General features: G+C 43.1%; 1 protein-coding gene across 1 annotated transcript; it reads left to right on the top strand.

Annotated features, from left to right (window-relative positions):
* Nucleotides 1-11,833: 11,833 nt before the first annotated feature.
* Nucleotides 11,834-18,976, top strand: LOC123425369. The gene is made up of 6 exons (XM_045109058.1): nt 11,834-12,228; nt 15,010-15,095; nt 15,178-15,282; nt 15,362-16,141; nt 16,619-16,841; nt 17,747-18,976. Exons 1-6 carry the CDS (start codon nt 11,928-11,930, stop codon nt 18,820-18,822), a joined length of 2,571 nt encoding a protein of 856 aa, XP_044964993.1. The 5' UTR covers nt 11,834-11,927; the 3' UTR covers nt 18,823-18,976.
* The last annotated feature ends 1,627 nt before the right edge of the window (nt 18,977-20,603 follow it).

Raw genomic sequence — 20,603 nt, 5'->3', positions numbered from 1 at the left:
TCAAAGATCTATGGAGATAGATCAAAAGCGCTTAATGAAAGTTTCAATAAGATGCATGCCTTGACAAGTTTTGAAAGAGTTCAAAATAAGATCAGCAAAGAAGGAGTTCTTGGTTGCGTTGTGGGGTGTGAATTTGAGTAAGACTCAAAGCCCGACCCCGGCAGAATAAAGAGAATAGACGAAGGTCGTCTTCTATGCCTTAGCCGTAGAATCTGAAGTATGTCATGCTGTGTACCGCACCTGATGCGTGCCTTGACTCAAAGTCTGTTGAGAGGTACAGAGAGTGATCAATGATTGAATCACTAGCAGCGGTCAAAATTTATCCTTGGTAACTAATGGACTAAGGAATTTTTCTCGATTATGGAGGTGGTTAAAGAGTTCGTCGTAAAGGGTTACGTCGATGCAAGCTTTGACACTAATCCGAATAACTATGAGTAGTGAAACGGATTTGTATAGTAGAGTAGATATTTGGAGCATTTCCGAATAGCACATAGTAGCAGCATCTATAAGATGACATAAAGATTTGTAAAGAACGCACGGGTCTGAAAGTTTCAGAACCGTTGACTAAAACCTCTCTCACGAGCAAGACGTGATCAAACCCCATAACTATATGGGTGTCGGATTCGTTGGAATCACATGGTGATGTGAACTAGATTATTGACTCTAGTGCAAGTGGGAGACTGTTGGAAATATGCCCTAGATGCAACAATAAATTAGTTGTTATTATATTTCTTTGCTCATGATAATCGTTTATTATCCATGCTATAATTGTATTGATTGGAAACACAATACTTGTGTGGATACATAGACAAAACACTGTCCCTAGTGCCTCTAGTTGACTGGCTCATTGATCAAAGATGGTCATGGTTTCCTGGACATAGGCAAGTGTTGTCACTTGATAACGGGATCACATCATTAGGAGAATCATGTGATGGACTAGACCCAAACTAATAAACGTAGCATGTTGATCGTGTCATTTTGTTGCTACTGTTTTCTGCGTGTCAAGTATTTGTTCCTATGACCATGAGATCATATAACTCATGGACACCGGAGGAATGCTTTGTGTGTATCAAACGTCGCAACATAACTGGGTGACTATAAAGATGCTCTACAGGTTTCTCCGAAGGTGTTCGTTGAGTTAGTATGGATCAAGACTGGGATTTGTCACTCCGTGTGACGGAGAGGTATCTCGGGGCCCACTCGGTAATACAACATCACACACAAGCCTTGCAAGCAATGTGACTTAGTGTAAGTTACGAGATCTTGTATTACGGAACGAGTAAAGAGACTTGCCGGTAAACGAGATTGAAATAGGTATACGGATACTGACGATCGAATCTCGGGCAAGTAACATACCGAAGGACAAAGGGAATGACATACGGGATTATATGAATCCTTGGCACTGAGGTTAAAACGATAAGATCTTCGTAGAATATGTAGGATCCAATATGGGCATCCAGGTCCCGCTATTGGATATTGACCGAGGAGTCTCTCGGGTCATGTCTACATAGTTCTCGAACCCGCAGGGTCTGCACACTTAAGGTTCGACGTTGTTATATGCGTATTTGAGTTATATGGTTGGTTACCGAATGTTGTTCGGAGTCCCGGATGAGATCACGGACGTCACGAGGGTTTCCGGAATGGTCCGGAAACGAAGATTGATATATAGGATGACCTCATTTGATTACCGGAAGGTTTTCGGAGTTACCGGGAATGTACCGGGAATGACGAATGGGTTCCGGGAGTTCACCGGGGGGGGCCTACCCACCCCGAGGAAGCCCATGGGTGTTTGGGGTGCCGCACCAGCCCTTAGTGGGCTGGTGAGACAGCCCAAGAGAGGCCTATGCGCATAGGAAAGAAAATCAAAGAGGAAAGGAAAAAAAAAGGAGGTGGGAAAGGGAAGAAGGACTCCACCTTCCAAACCAAGTGGATTTCGGTTTGGGAGGGGGAGACCTTCCCCCTTGGCTCGGCCGACTCCCTTGGGAGTCCTTGGACCCCAAGGCAAGTCTCCCCCCTCCTCCTCCTATATATAGTGGGGTTTTAGGGCTGATTTGAGACGACTTTTCCACGGCAGCCCGACCACATACCTCCACGGTTTTTCCTCTAGATCGCGTTTCTGCGGAGCTCGGGCGGAGCCCTGCTGAGACAAGGTCATCACCAACCTCCGGAGCGCCGTCACGCTGCCGGAGAACTCTTCTACCTCTCCGTCTCTCTTGCTGGATCAAGAAGGCCGAGATCATCGTCGAGTTGTACGTGTGCTGAACGCGGAGGTGCCGTCCGTTCGGTACTAGATCGTGGGACTGATCGCGGGATTGTTCGCGGGGCTGATCGAGGGACGTGAGGACGTTCCACTACATCAACCGCGTTCACTAATGCTTCTGCTGTACGGTCTACAAGGGTACGTAGATCACTCATCCCCTCTCGTAGATGGGCATCACCATGATAGGTCTTCGTGTGCGTAGGAAATTTTTTGTTTCCCATGCGACGTTCCCCAACACACCATCCCACCTATGGGCTGGTTCCCATCCACTCTTGGCCCATGTAGCCCTTCGGGCCTAGTGGCCCTTCCCGATTGACCCCGGAACCCTTTCGATGGTCCCGATACATTACCAGTGATTCCCGAAACACTTCCGGTGATCAAATCCTCACTTTGTATATATGAATCTTTACCTGTGGACCATTCCAGAACTCCTCATGACGTCCGGGATCACATCCGGGACTCCGAACAACCTTCAGTAACCACATACTATTCCCATTAGAACCCTAGCGTCATCGAACCTTAAGTGTATAGACCCTACGGGTTCGGGGAACCATGCAGACATGACCGAGACACATCTCTGGTCAATAAGCAACATCGGGATCTGGATATCCATGTTGGCTCCCACATGTTCCATGATGATCTCATCAGATGAACCACGATGTCGAGGATTCACTTAATCCCGTATGAAACTCCCTTTGTCTACCGGTATGACACTTGCCCGAGATTCGATTGTCGGTATCCCTATACCTTGTTCAATATCGTTGCCGGCAAGTCTCTTTACTCGTTCCACAACACATCATCCTCTGGCTAACTCCTTAGTCACATTGAGCTCATTATGATGATGGATTGCCGAGTGGTCCCAGAGATATCTCTCCGCCACACGGAGTGACAAATCTCAATCTCAATTCGTACCAACCCAGCAGACACTTTCGGATACCTGTAGTGCACCTTTATAATCACCTAGTTACGTTGTGACGTTTGGTACACCCAAAGCACTCCTATGGTATCCGGGAGTTGCACAATCTCATGGTCTAAGGAAATGATACTCGACATTAGAAAAGCTTTAGCAGACGAACTACACGATCTTGTGCTATGCTTAGGATTGGGTCTTGTCCATCACATCATTCTCCTAATGATGTGATCCCGTTATCAATGACATCCAATGTCCATGACCAGGAAACCATGACCATCTATTGATCAACGAGCTAGCCAACTAGAGGCTCACTAGGGACATGTTGTGGTCTATGTATTCACACATGTATTACGGTTTCCGGTTAATACAATTATAGCATGAATAATAGACAATTATCATGAACAAGGAAATATAATAATAACTAATTTATTATTACCTCTAGGGCATATTTCCAATAGGGCCAAGGAAGAGGAAGGAGGGGGGCTCTCTCCCCTCTCTCCCGGTGTCGTCGGAGTGCCGCCGGGGCAAGGAGCGTGAGGGTGATCTACATCAACAATCTTGCCGCCGTCAACACCAACTCTCCCCCTCTATGCAGTGATGTAACACCTCTTTTCTCGCTATACCTCTCTACTTAAACATGGTGCTGAACACTACATACTATTTTTCCCAATGATATGTGGCTATCCTATGATGTTTGAGTAGATCCGTTTTGTCCTACGGGTTAATTGTGATATGATGTTATTGATATGAGTTGTGTGTTGATATGGTGTTGTCCTAAGGTGCCTTCTGTGAGGCGCACATGTGAAGGATACACACTGGAGGGTTTGCAATATGTTCATAATTTGCTTATAGTTGGTGGCGAGAGCGACATAAATTTACACCCGAGTAAGGGAATTGTGCGCGTATGGGAGTAAAGAGGACTTGATGTTTAATGCTATGGTTGCATTTACCTTAATGATTTCTAGTAGTTTCGGATGCTTGCTAGAGGTCCAATCATAAGTGCATATGATCCAAGTACGGGAAGTGTGTTAGCGTATGCCTCTCCCTCATTGCATATGATAAGTATCTATCATGTTATATTCAATTACCTATGGACAATCTTTTTCTTGCATTACACAAAAAGCTTTCTCCTAAACAACCCCTAAGTTTTATTTCTATGCTCTTTATTTTCTTGCAAAACAGCACCTAACTTTTATATACTTGTTCTTTATTATCTTGCAAACCTATCTATTACACCTACTAAGTACTTCTAGTTTTATTCTTGTTTTAGGTAAAGCAAACATTAAGTGTGCATAGAGTTGTATTGGTGGTCGATAGCACTTGAGGGAATATTTGTTCTACCTTTAGCTCCTTGTTGGGTTTGACACTCTTATTTATCGAAAAGGGCTACAAACGATCTCCTGTACTTGTGGGTTATCACGTACCAATCGTAAGTGAACCAAAACTATATAGTTATTTCAACTTAAACAACTGAGTTCATTACGATTTAGATTTCTCTCCAAGTTGCTGGAGGACGATCAATTTTAAGCTCGGGGGAGTTGATGAGTCATATTTTTGCACTCATTTATTCTTTGTTTAAACCAAGATATTTCATTAAAACCAAGATATTTGCTTTCATATTGCCACTATTGACTGATTAACTCAAATGATTCCACAAATACTCTCTTTATTGTGTTTCTATAGGAAACATGCTAAATATGGTTGAAATCAAGTGGGAATACGAAAAGCAGTAAAGGAGGACACAAAAGGTGATCACGAAGAGGCGCACCACAAGCGACAGAACGAAAGACGACGTTCTATGTGACCGCGAGTGCTTACATGAGTGGTCGTTTGACATGGAAACCGAGGCCTCACATCTACGTGAAGAACTTTTATAAAGGGGAGGGATGAAATGTCAAGAGAACATCTACAAGCAAAGTCAGAATAGAGTCATCCACATCCATCTCCATCAACTCTATGCTCCGTCATTTCCATACCCATAGTTCATTCTACATTAGATCACACTTGTAATCGTGCATCACATGTGACATCCATTATAAGACATAATATCAATCAATCTCCATAATGTGTTCTTTAATGGGTTCTTAGTGTGATATGATCTCCATGTGTGAGTAGTTCGGTATGGTATGGGTTGAGGAAAGAGCCTTGCAACCCTTTGTATTTGTTGTGGGGATCAATAGAAGTGTTTTGAATCAACGTCCCGTATGTGTGAAATAAAATTGCTTCATAGACGTCTTTTGTGTTGTCTGTGTTCTTCATTCGTGTAGGTGCCCAGGATCATGGAGAGCGAGCCACGGAGATTCCGAGGGCTGGATGACCATAAAGTGTTATCCCGAACACGAGTGACATAAGGGTTTAGTATCCTATCTTTGGGGATTCAAGAGGTGTAGTCATTAAATGCCCAAAGCTCTTGTCCGATTATTATAATCTTAATTATCGAGGCAACCCCGCGAGACGGATATGACCTTTGATTAGACAATTGAATCTTAATGTAGGGCACGTGCTGGTCAAGATGCAATTTGGGCACATCCCTCACTTCAGTTTGTAACAAGCACATCTCAATGGGTGCCTACCAGCGCCATAGTCTGGTCCCAACACAAATACATGGGTGTAAGCATTAATATCTCATACTTGCAACTCTTTTTATTATAAGTGTTCAACTCAAGGTTGTTTATTTAGATTCGGTCCAAAGCTGGAATTGTTTTTAACAAAATCTTGCTAGAGGTCCTAGCTTCAAGGGGACCTTCCTCTCGTGGGTTCGGTAACTGAGGATCACCTCTTAGGAAACATGTGTGGGTACTTCCTGTTCCATTTCTAGACCGCTAAAAGGAAGTATCACATTCCAATCACATTTTTTGAGTATTTCTTCATAAAGCAAAGTAAGGATCAAATCATTACCAATGTCTTGGGAAAATCAACCCTTGTTGCAATAATACTATCATAATAGTCTGCTAGTCTGACACTATGCTCATCAACTTGAGATTCTTCATTTTTTTTGCATTCTTCTATTGCTTCAGTCATCTCATGAACTTCAGTTGTTTCTTTGTCATACAAAACTTCTAGTGCCTCCACAATTTTGACGATATTGAGTTGTTTAAAACGTTTTTGTAGCACTAAATCCATGCAAGATAACATAATACTTTTGATAACAGTGAAATCATTCTTGCGAGATATAAACACGTTGATAACATCTAGCGATGCTCCTCGCGCACGAGGATCACCAAGTGGTTGACCTAGCACATAATCTTTCATAACACTCATGAGAACACATCTCAGAGCATGGATCCAATCCTCATAATTTCGAGCATTTGCAACTAGCTTTTCTTTCTCAAACAGAGGTGCTAAGTTTAAAATATTGTGAGCCATAGATCTACAAAAATAAACACAAGATTCATTTAGATATTGTTCATAATTAATTTGCACTAGTGTTTAAACGAATCTTAATAGAAAGCGCACTCGTGCTCAAATCAATATCTCTCATAATTGAAAATGATTGATTCAAGACCCTGATCTTATTCATATCCATTGATGTGGACATCACTGATGACGTGAACTTCAACCAGTAGGCAAACTTTTGTTGACCATATGTTCGTATGAATCTTGTTCATCTTTTGATGCTTTGGGATCTGATCTCGAAATAGTTTTGCTAGAACTTCAAGATAATTGAGTATTTCTGCTTGCATGGTCTAATCTTTCACCCGTCCTACACCACACAGTCCATTTGTACACATGTGTACATGACACACTCCAAACTGCTACATGTTATAGACGGTTGCAACACTCGGAAAAGCACTTTTAGCTTGATATTATCTGTGAGAGATCACCCTAATAATTGACTAATGCGCAATCAAAGTGTGCAAACAACAAAGGGACACACATCTCAGGAAATTCATAATAACATGATACGGTATAGCCCTTGGAACCAGGATGATGCTTCAGCCACCATCATGATCTCCCGCGCCTGGTGAAGCCTCCTTGCTCGAGGGTCCTCTATAGCGTATACGTCACTCCCATCGATAAGATGAAATAACGAGTTTTGGCATGTAGGTAACAAAAGTGACAATCACTTGGCTCCATCCATCATGACGTACTATGACACACATGCCACTTAACATTACAAAATATAACCATCTCATGCATAAAATCAATATCATGGCGAAGTCTATACCACATCACATGCAACCTGCAAAACCAAGTTAGACATCCTCTAATCGGTTTGGCAAATTTTAGTTACATGGCTTTTAGGGTTTTCGAATAACTCAAGCTACATATGTTCGCCATTAAGGCGATAATTCTTGTTGCTATATTAACTTTCAGGTGTGTGAGGGAATAGAATTAGTAAAAAAATCTCTAGCCCTACACTAAAATTTGGCAATACATGTGACCCCCTAGAATACCATCGCCATCGCCCTCTTGTGTTTGAGACAGTTGACTATTCTTGACTATGATGAAGCACAAAAAACTGTTAGCAAATCATCGACAGCCAGAGCTGGTCGATTGTCAGAACTTTGTACAAAGCTACATCATATCGTCAACGTACTGAACCGAAGCAAGACTTGAGGGGAGCATATGAAGAACATCAAACCCTCACATCCACATGTGATCTAGATCGGAACCTACACCTACTCATGGAACCACTCATTATGCCACTGTTGGGAAATGTAGTAGAAAACAAAACAAATCACCCTACAATCAACCAAGAATATTATGAATATGCAATAGCAGTTTGGATCAGATCGTTACCAACTCCGAGTTGCAACGAAAGAAGATGAGTTGGTGTGGATCGCACTTGGAGTCCCTCGAACCATCGATGTACGATCCCTCGAAAGAAGACCCGAAGCGCGAGCTCTCCATAGATTGCCAGCATAGGTCTTCACGATCCGACAACGCATTGCCTTCCAAAGATAACCATCGTAGAAGAATTAGGGGGAGGAGATTAGAACAACATTAGGCTTCTAATTATGAGGACTATAGTATCTAGGTCTAGCTCTAACTAGGATCAACTAGAACTAGAACTATAGAACTAGAGGAGGGTCCAAAATCTTGGGTACAAAGTAGGGCCAACACCTCTAGTATATATAGGTTGGAGGGGGCACCACACAAAGGGGGAAAGTCACCCCCCTCGCATGGGCCATGTGAAGGGGAATCCCTCCCAATTTAGCCTCCCTCCCTTCTTTCCAAGAGGAGAAAGGGGCACCTCCACTATTGGGCCCTTGTGGCCCAAATCTCCTTCCACCACTTAACCTTTTAAGGCTCGTTGATATTAAGTTAAATATTAAATCCTCCTAACTATCATTAGAACCTTTAATTCTTAATTTTACATATCTGGAAACATTTTCCACATATATATTATTTATTGTAATACCCATTATTACTCGATAGCCTTTGCCCTTCCGGTGACCCCGCAACACTTCTAGTTCCTCTCAAAACTATTTCGAATATTACTATTTCACAAATATATTCCTGTTACTCCCATCCCACGAACACTCAACAAATTGTTATTACCTTAAGCTTGTGACCCTGTAGGTTCGGTAAAATATAGAGATGAAAAAAACCCTTTGTTCAATGGTCGACAACGGAACCGTGGACGTCCATATCAATCCCTATGAGTACATGAATGTCATTCGAGCGAACCTTTGGTTATCATGTGATATTCACTTTTCTTTGCTATACTTTACAGAACTTGAGGAGAGATGTATCGGTATCCTTTTGAGTCATTCTCATACTCACTATATCGTTCTCCTCGTTGCTAGTTTTGTTCTTCTTTCTCGTTGAAGTGTTCTGGCATCCCATTGACATAGTCACCTGTGTCTGGACAAATGATGATGGATGTTGTCACATCGAGAGGGCCCTAAGAGTAACATCGAGAGGGCCCTAAGAGTATCTATCTTTCGCCGAAGGAGCAAATACCACTCTTGAGCTATCTAGTCCCTTGTCAAACTTTTTGATGAACCTGTAGGTTGTCATTATGATCACCGTATTAGAAATGACATTTAAGCAACCCCAAAGCACATCGTATGGCAAGAAGAAACTATGATAACTCCCATGGTCTTAGAACTTAAGCACATTTTAACTCTCCATGTTATAATAGTTGACTTGTGACGATATAATCTCAAAGTATAACAACACAAGTGTTGGGCCGATTCAATATGATAATTGTTCGAACATCATATTCTCAAAGTCGTTTTAGGACTATCATTAGACTTAATGATATCTTAAGGCCCAAAAACATGACCATCAACAACACTTGAACTAGTATTAGAGGCGAGACTAGGAATACTATTTTACCGTTTATCATTTCACATGTGCCCATATATGAGTTTTCCACCGAATCACATATTCCAGCATGAGTGCAGTTATAGCATATAATATAAACTATTAATTACGAATATAGAAATATAGTAATATAAAATTATTGTCTCAAGGTCATATTTCCAACAGACTAGTCGGTGATATTGGCCCAACAATGATGCATATAATCACTGATAGGCCATATATGCGGCTAGTCAGTGATGACTTTTTCCGCTCGAAATGGATCATCTAGAATAGTTATTACTGACTATGGTCGGTCAATGATGACTTTTTGTTCATTTGGAATAGTCATCATTGACTGGTGGCCATAAACCGCTCAGTAATGAGGGGTCAATAGTAAAAGGGATTGTAGTAGTGACTATCACAACATGTAGATCCAAACTAGACACCTTGTATAGAGCCTCTATCCTAAACTCACGGAATACACTTTTGTACCCCAACAGTTGTAATCCGTTATTCATATAATTCCAGAAAAGGAGTATGGTTATTACTCGCATGTAGGGCCCCTGAACCTAGGTAGAACATGTCGCATGTGGTCATGTGGTGACCCTAGGGGACGTCTCACTGTCATATAAATTACATGCAATTATCACACAATTGTTAGATACATTGAAAAAACTCAAAGGTTTGCGTCGATCGCGAGGATCCTCTCGTAGGCAGATCGTATTAGCAACATCAACTACTTCTCCATCATCTTCACCCACATTGTCCTCTTCAACGGTGTTACAAAAGTCGATCCGTCGCCCTCGACTCTTTCTGTGATAACCATAATTCCTCTACTCAAAACTACACCAACAAGCCTGATGTCGGTTGCGTTCCAAGTCTCGCCATACGGGCCCATATTGACCTAGAACTCACGCGACAACACCTCCTTCACGTCGAACTTGCTTCCGGGTCTACCTCAACGCTTTCGACGGCGACTTCGATGCCCGGGTCATCCTCGAGCACGGACTACGACTCTTCCACCATGTGATATGACCTCGACATCCCTTTATACTACACCAGGTCGGATTACGAATTTCCTACGACTTATGATGACTACACCGCATGGGTGACTAGCCCTTCTCCTAGATATGCCCCTTACGCCATAAAATGGTACGACTTGGCGGAATGACAACTTTCCTCGTACTCCCTCGATGCTCAAGTCACGGAATACTGTGTGGAAGGCCAACACTCCAACCAAAACGACAACACGAGAAACATACCTTAGGGGGCTTATAACCCTTTGAATCCAACTCCATTGCTAGCTCCAACTACATCGGATCCAATGACCCGCTTCATGTGATGATGGCAAATGGTCCTCGAGAACCCTCGCGGGCATCATGAATTAATGAACAAACAAAGTGACTTTAAAAATGTTTTCTACTAGTAACAGAACACAACTTTCAAATTGATTACTATACTTCTAGTGAGTTGACGAGAGTCCTTGTACTACTATGTGTTCATCTATAAATTCCTACCAGACCAATATATGAGCTTGTGCTGCTATTTGTTGTTCAAATTACCAACCCCGATGTATGATGCATTTTATGATCACGACCAGAAAAAAACACATAACATATGACATAAATGAAACTTAGGAGAAACCGTGTAACAATTCATCCCACACGTGCTATGTCATAGCTGTTCTTGACCTTTTTATTTTTCTTTTTCTTTTCGAGATGTTGTTTTTGACCTTTGTTCCTTTCAAAGTTTTGTTACAAGACCGAAGAAAACCTTGGCACTTTTCAATTTCACCCCCAATGAAAACCACGCGATACAGAGAGACCCGAAAAGGAGAGGGGAGACATAGTAGATTCCCCTTTCAAGCATCCACCTCCTCACCCTCCTCCTCGCCTCCGCCTCCCCTCCCACCTGTCCGCCTCCCCTCCCACCTCCCTGCGCGCTCCTCCGCCGCCGCCCTCGCCTTCTCGGAGTGGGGCTTTTCCAAGCAGACCGCCTCCCTCCTGCTCGTTTTCGTCCTCCGCCGCCGCCATCTTTTCTTGGAGTAATTTCTTGAAATTTCTGGTTTTCCTTTTGGGGCCAACCAGCCCAAGAACCCGCTCGCTGCTGCCCCTGGCTTCATGGAAGGCTTCTTGGTCAGCCTGAACCCCTTCCGATTCAAGCCGATTTGGCCAGCAAGAACTGCCCCCAAGTCTCTTTGAAGCCCCAGAAACCCTTCTCCCTCGGGGATTGCAAGGAATCCCCGGCCGCCGCTCCCCACCCCCCTGCTAATCTCAAGTTCCCCGTGCAATTCTTGCGTCCTCCGAGGTTTCGGAGAGACGCCCCCCGCCCCCCTTCTTCCCCGAGAACCCTAAAGCCGCTTTCTTCGTTTTGAGGACCCCCCCCCCCCCCCCCACCCCACCCCACACCGCGCGGAAGGTCATGAGCCTGTTGCCAAAGGCTCCTTTCTTTGTTTAGTACTCCGTGCCGGGGGTGCGTCCTGTTGGTACTGCGGCAAGCATGGCGAGGGAGGGCCGTCCGGAGTTCGTGAGGTGGAGGGAGGAGTTCCTCTCGCAGGAGAGGGGCAGCCGCGTCGTGCATTACTACTTGGAAGACGCCGATGGCGTGTCTCATCTGGCAGTCGTGGGCACAGAGCGGAGCCTGCGCCACATGCTCTACGTCGTGTCAGAGGATTTCCATGGGCCGCAGGGAAGCGGTGGTGCTGATGGTGGGCAGGGGATGTTTGCGCGCAAGTGGAGGTCCCGCCGTGAGGTCGTGGATTGGCTCGAGTCCTTCCTTCCGGCGAAGACCCTCACCTCAAGTAATTACCACCTTCTCTGTTTCTAACATTTGATACATGAATTCAGCTGATACTAAGCATTACCATCTGTTATTGTTTCTTGAATTTTATATGTTATATGTTGAGTAGTGTTTCTGGAACATACACACTAAGACATAAATGTCTAATCTAGAAATCATGCTTACATAGTTTACTGCATCGGTCCTCAGCACAGAAGCTTGCTTTGCAATAGACACGATCAGGCACTTCTCAAACCTTCAAGAGCATGTTAGACTGTAATTTGAGAATATCCGAATGGCAAAGTATGTCAAAATTGAGGTTCTCCTGTCCAATTTTATGTCATGTTGAGATATGGTAACATTAATTAGCATAAATGTTTGGATAGCCACTTGTTGATGTATTAGCTTTTGTGCTTTACCTGTTGGGTGACCGTAACATTATTTGATGACATTGTTTTATTGCACTTTAGAGCATCTACAATGGTGGACACTTAAACAGAAAAAATTGAATAGCAGAATTTTTTAAAAGCCCCAAACGTTATCTGGTTGAAAACCAGGCGCTAACCGTCGGCGCTAAATACGGGTGGAGAACAGATCTTGTTGCCTCCTCTCGTCTGGAAAAAAAGGGCAAGCGTTCACTGTCTTATTTTGCGTCGATGCGGCAACCGACGCCAGGAATTGAGGATGCAACAGGTGATAGAACGGGAAATTTTCCCTAGCGCTCTCCCCTAGCGCCTGGCGTTGGAGATGCCCTTACAGACCTGCTAGTCCTTTTCACCATTGTTGTACTAGGCATGTCCGTTCCTGTCTTTTACAGTTTGACCAAACCAGAGACCTAATGTTTATGCACTAGCAGCTATACCTGCCTGGATGCAAGATTGTACACTAGGCCACCAATTCAGGTGTTTGTCAGGTCTTAGAAACTAGCAATTGACGTTCCTATGGGTTAAAAATAAATATTATGGAAGCCGGGGAAGGTCGATACTTGTTGTAGATGATGAGTGTCTACTTTATATGCAAAATCATAGTAGGACCAGCCACTAGGAACAGTTTGTAAACAACAATAAGGTTTAATGTCGCAAACTGATGATTGATCTAATTCAAATCACCACTTCAGGAACTTAGAATTACAGAGCTAAGGCACAAACGATTGGGATTATTTCTGTTCACTCACTAAGATGAATTTGGCCACTGTTGGCAAGAAAAATGAACTAGAGAATGCCAAGGACTTGGAAACCATCCAAACAACAATGTACAAAATTTTGGTCATCACTGAAAATTTGGTAAGATAGGTATTGGACACAAATGAAACGTACCCTAGTTTTTTAGAGAAAAGACCATTGTTGTCTAACTTTGATTAGCAATCCAGACAAAGAGGCCTTGCAGAACGACATGGGACTCCAGTCTGCGAGAGAAGTGTTATAGTGATAACAGGAAGTACGCCGCACGTCAACCTGTGCAAATTTCAACTCACTACTTATAGCAAGGCTAATAATATAGCCAGCAGCTGGCTATATAAGACCACCTTGTCATCAAGAGCCCGCATTATTAATCACTCATATAAAAGCATCTCCAACAGGCGCGCGCTAAATTTTTTTTTGCAGCGCTGAAGTAGCGTTTTTGCGCGCGGGAGCGACGAAGAGGTTTTCCAGATGCACAAAAACACGGCGCCCAATCCGGCGGCCCCACCTGCAGCAGCCAGTGCACACAATCCGGCGCCCCAAATATGCAGCCCGGAAGCCAGCGCGCCCAAAATTTGCAGCGCGGGCGCTGGCGTTTTTTGTGCGTGCTCTGTTTTACAGCGTCTTGCAGAAATGTAGGGAAAGGCTGCGTACTAAAGACCCAAAGTGGTCGGACCCTTCCCCGGATCCTGCGCAAGTGGGAGCAACATGCACCGGGCTGCCTTTTTTTCTATTTTACAGCGTCTGCTGGAGTGCTGTTTTTTGTCTCCGGCGCAAAAAAAACGTCGTTTTTTAGTGCGCGAGGCCTTTTTTGGGCGCCTGTTGGAGATGACCTAATAGGGTTTGCTATATAAGGTTACTATTAAGTTAGTCCCCTTTTCCCCTTTCTCTTTCTCTTTCCTCTCATTTATTCCCTTTTACCTATTAGGGCATGTCTAATAGTATATCCAACAGCTGGCTATGCATGGTTGACATGTCATCAAAATCGTCATTAATCACTCATAAAATAGGGCTGGCTAAGCACGTTTAGAGGTTGGCTCTTGCATGAGAGCTCACTCCTTTCATTTTCCTCGTCTCTCTACTCCAGATAAGCAATAGTGCCATGTAAGCAGGCTTATAGCTCCTTATTATACATGCTCTTAGCAACTAACATGCTCTTTCTCACATCACAATATGAAAATGGCATCTTTCTCTGTGAGACTAAAATGCCATCTAGATGAGGCAGGCAAGTTTAACAGGTGAAAGCTGAGTCACGCTCATGTAGGCACTCTAGTGACAGGCTGTCCTCATTTATGGCAAAATAAGGCAAACTAGCTCACTATATTCTTATATTTTAGGTAGTATGTCAGGATTTGATTTGAGTGAATTACTTCTTTGTGTTTATTTTACATTTGGTAGATTGTCATCCCATTTGAGGGAGATGGACCTTCTGAGCCTTTTCACATCCCTTGTGACTATTCTTTTCCTGCTGCATTTCTTGGCCATAATGTTTCGACCACCTACCAGGCCAGTCCCGTTCAGCATATAACTATAAGTATATAACTTGTATGATTGAGACATGTATTATTTTATTTCAGATTGTTCCTCAGTGATATTGATATCTAGTTGCTTGTTCTTTCCAGATTTTTCAAAATTTGGACCTCGTATGGGCAATGATGTTGGATTAGATGGATACAGCGAAACTGATAGCTATGTGTGTCACAATCTGGTACGCAATCACCTGTAACTTTGCATATAGTTTTGTCGCATCTTCCGTGAACATGTTGATAATTTTCCAATTACATTATTAGGGTACAGCTTGCAGTACAGACATTATGTGGTCTGGTCCATTCTGGACTTGTAGCAAGCAGCTTCAGCACTATCAAGCCTTTTGTCGTAATGGAACCACAATATCTGTAAGTTTTGTTATATGACTGTATGTACACTTAGTTACCGGTAACCATCTTTTAATTCATATGATGTCTCGTTTGGCAGATCCACTCTTTTGCACTTGTCATGTCTGAGGAGGAAAACCGTTACCTTGCATACTTGGAGGATATGTATGAAGATAAGAAGGGACTCAAGAAGGTTAAAGTGCGATGGTTTCATCAAAACCAGGAATTTGCTTGTGCCATACCTCCTCCTGCTCCTCATCCTTGTGAAGTTTTCATCACCTCTTATTCTCAAGTAATCAGTGTTGAGTGTGTCGATGATATTGCTACTGTTTTAACCCGAGAGCATTATGAAAAGTGTGGGGACACTTTGCCAAATAGTTCGTTGGTGGGGATCCGTTTCTGCTTTCGTCAGTATAGCAAAAATAAATTCAAACATTTTGACTTGAGAACATTGCGTGGATATTTTAACCAAGCTGCTGTCCTATCCTTGAAAGTTTCACCTGAACAAGAAAAGGATGGTTCTGATGTCAGGCATTGTTCACCTGGAAAGATCAAGTCTTCAAAGCAGTTTGAGAGGCTTTATTCAAAATGTTTGGGTACCAAAATCTGCCGAGGCCCACAAGCAGACTCCATACCATCTTATCAGAAGCCGTTTAATAAACAATCTCCTGTAAAGCATCTCTCAGTTAAGTTTATAGGGCCCCAGAGTCAGCCTATGCCAACCTACAACGTTGGTGACAAGATAGAGGTTTTGTCTCAAGACAGTGGCATTGTGGGCTGCTGGTTCAGGTGTACTGTTCTGAAGCCATGTACTAGTCATAACAAACTGAAGATCCAATATGATGATCTCGAAGATGCCGATGATTGTGGTAGATTGGAGGTATGACTAACTGATCTTAGTATAAATATTCTAAGTTGGATTATGCATTTGAAGTGATAATACTCCGTCCGTTCCAAATTATAAGGTATATTAATTTCAGAAAAGTCAAATTTCTTTATGTCTGACCAAGTTTATAGAGCAAAAAATATCGATAACTACAATACCAAATCAGTATCATTAGATTCACCATAGCATATGTTTTCATATATTTTTTATATTTGGTATTGTATATGTTGATATAATTTTCTATAAACTTGGTCAAACATAGGTTATATTTGACCTTTTGGAATATTAATACACATTATATTTTAGAACGGAGGGAGAATATCATAATATTTGGCATTCTGCCACTCCTTTTATTTTTCTCATTATCGTGATCTATTCTGTTTTTTTCTGCACAAGCATATGTTTTTAATATAGAACCGATGAGGTTATTTCTTGCCATGCCAATTGAACTTATTTTATGCTTCCATGTAGGAGCGTGTACGTGTCTCTACATTGGCTCTTCCTGATAAACTTGGACTGAGATGCCCAGGCCGGCTCAGAATTAGGCCACGTCCTCAACAAAAGACTTTGGTCAATGACACTGCCCTTTTACCTGGAACTGCTGTTGATGTCTGGCAATTTAGTGGCTGGTGGGAAGGAGTTTTAGTGAGTACAGATGCTGGTTCATCTGATAGCCTGCAAATATACTTCCCAGGTCCTTTTTCTTGCTGAAATGATGTTTTTTCCATTCTTGGTGTGCCTACAAAATACAAAACTGTCTTCATAGAATGTTTGTGTTATACGAAAGATAAGAGAGCAAAATCTAAATAGCTTTTTACTGCACCCCCTCCCCCCTGGTGATTCATACTCCATACACTCCTTTAGATTAAACCATATTACCTAAAAATGGAATATTTTCATATTTTGTCATCGTCCACCAGATTGGTGCCACGTATTGTTAATTGTTTTCTCCATGTTACCGTGTGTCAGTTCACACGGTTAGTACAAGCTAGGTGCATCGCACATAAATAAGTAGCTTTTGTGGATCTGAGAGGGGAGCATGATTGTATTTTTTGTCCTGCCATGGTGTTGGTATGACGGTAATTCTGCTGATTTTGCAAAATTATTACTGCCAAAACTTGAAAAAAAAACATGCTGCACAATTTATAACATACATTGTGTGATAGGTAAACGTCCAGTTTGGTCTTGTTTGTTATTTTACTGCAATTCTTTGGCATTCAGTAAGTCATGAGGATCACACTGTATTGTGTTGAGACTCACTGTTTTGCTAAATGTCGAGGCACTTCATGGCATTTTGCTCTACAAATCTTTAGCTTCGGTTACTGTTAAATCAGTATGTAAATTCCAAAAGTACTTTCCAAAAGTAATATGATGATCCACCATCATCTATATCATGACATAAAACTGCTTGCAAATTGTGGAAGCAATTCATTAGATGGAGAAGGAATGTTATCTTGGTATTCCATGTGATACAAATTAGCAACTGCATGTGTCTCATCTTTTGCCGACGACCCTATGTTTTCTGTATTTCTTCATCAAGTTACTTCTGCAAGTTGCAACAGAAGTATGGCACTGACACTTATATTATGATTGTTCCAGGTGAAAACTTTTTTGGTGTATGCCAGCTAAATGATATAAGAATTTCAAAAGATTGGGTCAAGAACCGTTGGGTACATATAGAAAGGAAGCCAGACGTGTTGTCGAGAATACCTTCGGTTCATGTCCAAACTAAGCAACCTGATAACATGACATCCACTGGTTCTTTGGGCTCCAATTCTGCACTATCTGATCAAGAGCTTGCAGCTGTGCATGCAAACTCCAGTGGAGATAAACAGACTGGAGTTAGTATGCAAACTGAGGCTAGTTTGATTGACAAGTTCTCTGCTTCTATAGATGATGAGAAGCAAACAATATCAGGGAAGCGATATGCTGAACAGGACTGCAATGGGGAAGAAACAGGAGCTGATAATCAGACTGAGGCTAATTTAACTGATACGGCCTCTGCAGCTGCAGAGACTGAAAAGCAAACGTTGTTAGGGAAGCGGCTTAGGGACGGTACTGCAGAACAGAACTGCAACGGGGGAATGTTTAGTTTGACTGATAAGGGCTCTGCTTCTGTAGAGAAGCAAACAGTATTAGTGAAGCGAGTGAGGTATGATGACGCTGAACAGAAATGCAATGGGGAACAAACAGGAGCTGATATGCAAACTGAGGTTAGTTTATCTGGCAAGGTCTCTGCAGCTGCAGAGGATGAAAAGAGAACGATATTGGGGAAGCGGCCTAGGGATGATGCTGTGGAACAGAACTGCAATGATCAAGTGTTCTGTTTGACTGATAAGGACTCTGCTTCTATGGATGATGATGAGCAAACAGTGTTAGGAAAGGGACCTAGGGACGGTGATGTTGATCAGCACTGCAATAATGAAGTATGTAGTTTGACTGGTAAGGCAGCTTCATCAGTAGAGGATGAAAAGGAGACAATATCAGGGAAGCGGCAAAGGAATGATGATGCTGAACAGCGCTGCAACGATGAAGTATGCAGGTTAACCGATAAGGCCTCTCCTCCTGTAGAGGATGAGAAGCAAACTGTATTAGGGAAGTGGCCTAGGGACGACGATGATGAACAAGACTGCGACGGGGAAGTAGGCGTAGACTTAGATGTCAGCAAGCCGTGAAGTTTGGGAACTTCAGCCTCGTTGGACTTCATGTACATAGCTATAGATATGGTAATGCAACCCCGGTGGAGGGGGTTTACTAGGTCTCCGATAGCAGAGGGTGGTGACATCACGTCTCATACGCTTAATTTTCCTAGTTTCTGTACTTGGCTCCTCCTAGTTGTCTCATATCTGTCACCAGATACATGGATTGGAGACTAAATATTACCGTTAGCAGTCATATTGTATAGTGTTCCAAGTGACTTTTGCTTCAAGTTAATCCTCAGTCGAAAAAAAGTTTATGCGTCTGTTGAGAACAGAATCGGTGTCCTAGTTTCCTTTTGCCACATCAGAAGAATGTTTGTTGTTTGGTCTTGCATTGCAATGATTTTAGCAGTTCAATGGCATGATTCATTTCATTCTGGTGAGGGTTCTATGAACTGCGGCTTGCGCATGTTGTTCGGAAGAAGTTGCCAAATGAGTGGATTTCCCCACTCCTGTGTTCTGCAAAACCTATTTATGGCATCCTGAACTCTGAAGTCAAATCGTACTGGGTGCCAATGCCATCCCATGATCTCATCATTTTAACGTTATGCTAGGCCTGATGTCCCTGATACGGCCATGCCTATTTGCCCTGTTCCTTTCTCCATGCAAACCCTTGGCAGCCATCATGACCATTTTTTTGCAGAACACGCCATGGATGGGCGTATGTGTTTATTCCGAATTGGTCTTTTCCCTCCAAAGTGCTGTGTGCTGGAGTTCAAGCATTGTTTCTTTTTAAAACAATGCAAACGATTTTTCATTTTTATATTAATTAAGAAGAAGAGAGTGAATACAGGACGAAAACCGTTACAACCCACCCAACACACCAAAAATACAGCACATAACCCATTATTGTCGAGATAAACATCGTTGAGGTTGCACATTGGTGTCATCGTGGCACAAGCCCACGCTGTAGACACCACGAGAAGCCACATGAAGATCCATGCCAGACGACAGTGTAGCTCCGATTCTGACGGTGAGCTATGAAGAAGAAATATGTAACGTTGGGGCTGCTGATGATCATCATGGGACGGAGCACCTATCATCTATCGTTGTTGCCGCCAGGACCCATCACTACAGCTTCGGCTTCATAACAACAAACAAATTCAAGGAAAACCCACGAACACGCTCTAGAGCCGAGTTGCGGAGCGAGGAACCAAAGATCACCAGGGCCAAATGAGTTGAAGTTATAAAGGATCAAACAATAGTAACACATGCGTTTTCTTTTAAAAAGTTTGAGAGGCTAAATGCAGAAAACAAGCCCATATATGCAGAAATGTGGGATGATGGGGAGCCAATGCTCCTTCCAGTCCCCTGCCCCCCAGCAGTTGGACATCCACAGGGAGCCGTTCCAAGGCCTACATGATCGCACCGCAGACTTCTCTTGTGATCATGCAATCAAAGAGGGCAAATTTCACTGTTTTGACTCTTTTGGCTTCGTTTAGCCGGGTCTGATCCTATCTGTGATTTTTTTCCTCGATCTGACCCTTTCTCTACTGCCACCCGAGTTGGCGGTAGGGTACAACATGCTATCTCCATGGTCTATGGCGGTAGGGGTCGGGTCAACGTAGACGACACCGTCTGACCCTGCTGATGTGGACAAGTGGCTACCGCCAGAGGGAGAGGCAGTAGGGTGTTCAACCGATTAATCCACCCCGTGGGGCCGCGAGAGGGCCCCACGCACCCATGAGCCCGTTCTTCCTCCTTCCCCTGCACGAATAGAGACCGCGGTTGCGCCTCTCTCCTCCTCCCTACCCTCT

This window comes from Hordeum vulgare, chromosome 2H (genome assembly GCF_904849725.1).
Source record: "Hordeum vulgare subsp. vulgare chromosome 2H, MorexV3_pseudomolecules_assembly, whole genome shotgun sequence".
Taxonomy (NCBI): domain Eukaryota; kingdom Viridiplantae; phylum Streptophyta; class Magnoliopsida; order Poales; family Poaceae; genus Hordeum; species Hordeum vulgare.
The sequence above is the reverse complement of the archived record's forward strand: the minus strand, read 5'-3'. Positions and strand labels throughout refer to the sequence as shown.

Excerpts from the sequence above, each read along its gene's own strand:
- LOC123425369 (XM_045109058.1), top strand. The coding sequence starts at position 11,928 with ATGGCGAGGGAGGGCCGTCCGGAGTTCGTGAGGTGGAGGGAGGAGTTC. Across the intron at positions 15,096-15,177 it reads GCTATGTGTGTCACAATCTG|GGTACAGCTTGCAGTACAGA; the intron begins GTACGCAATCAC and ends TTACATTATTAG. Across the intron at positions 16,842-17,746 it reads CCTGCAAATATACTTCCCAG|GTGAAAACTTTTTTGGTGTA; the intron begins GTCCTTTTTCTT and ends TGATTGTTCCAG.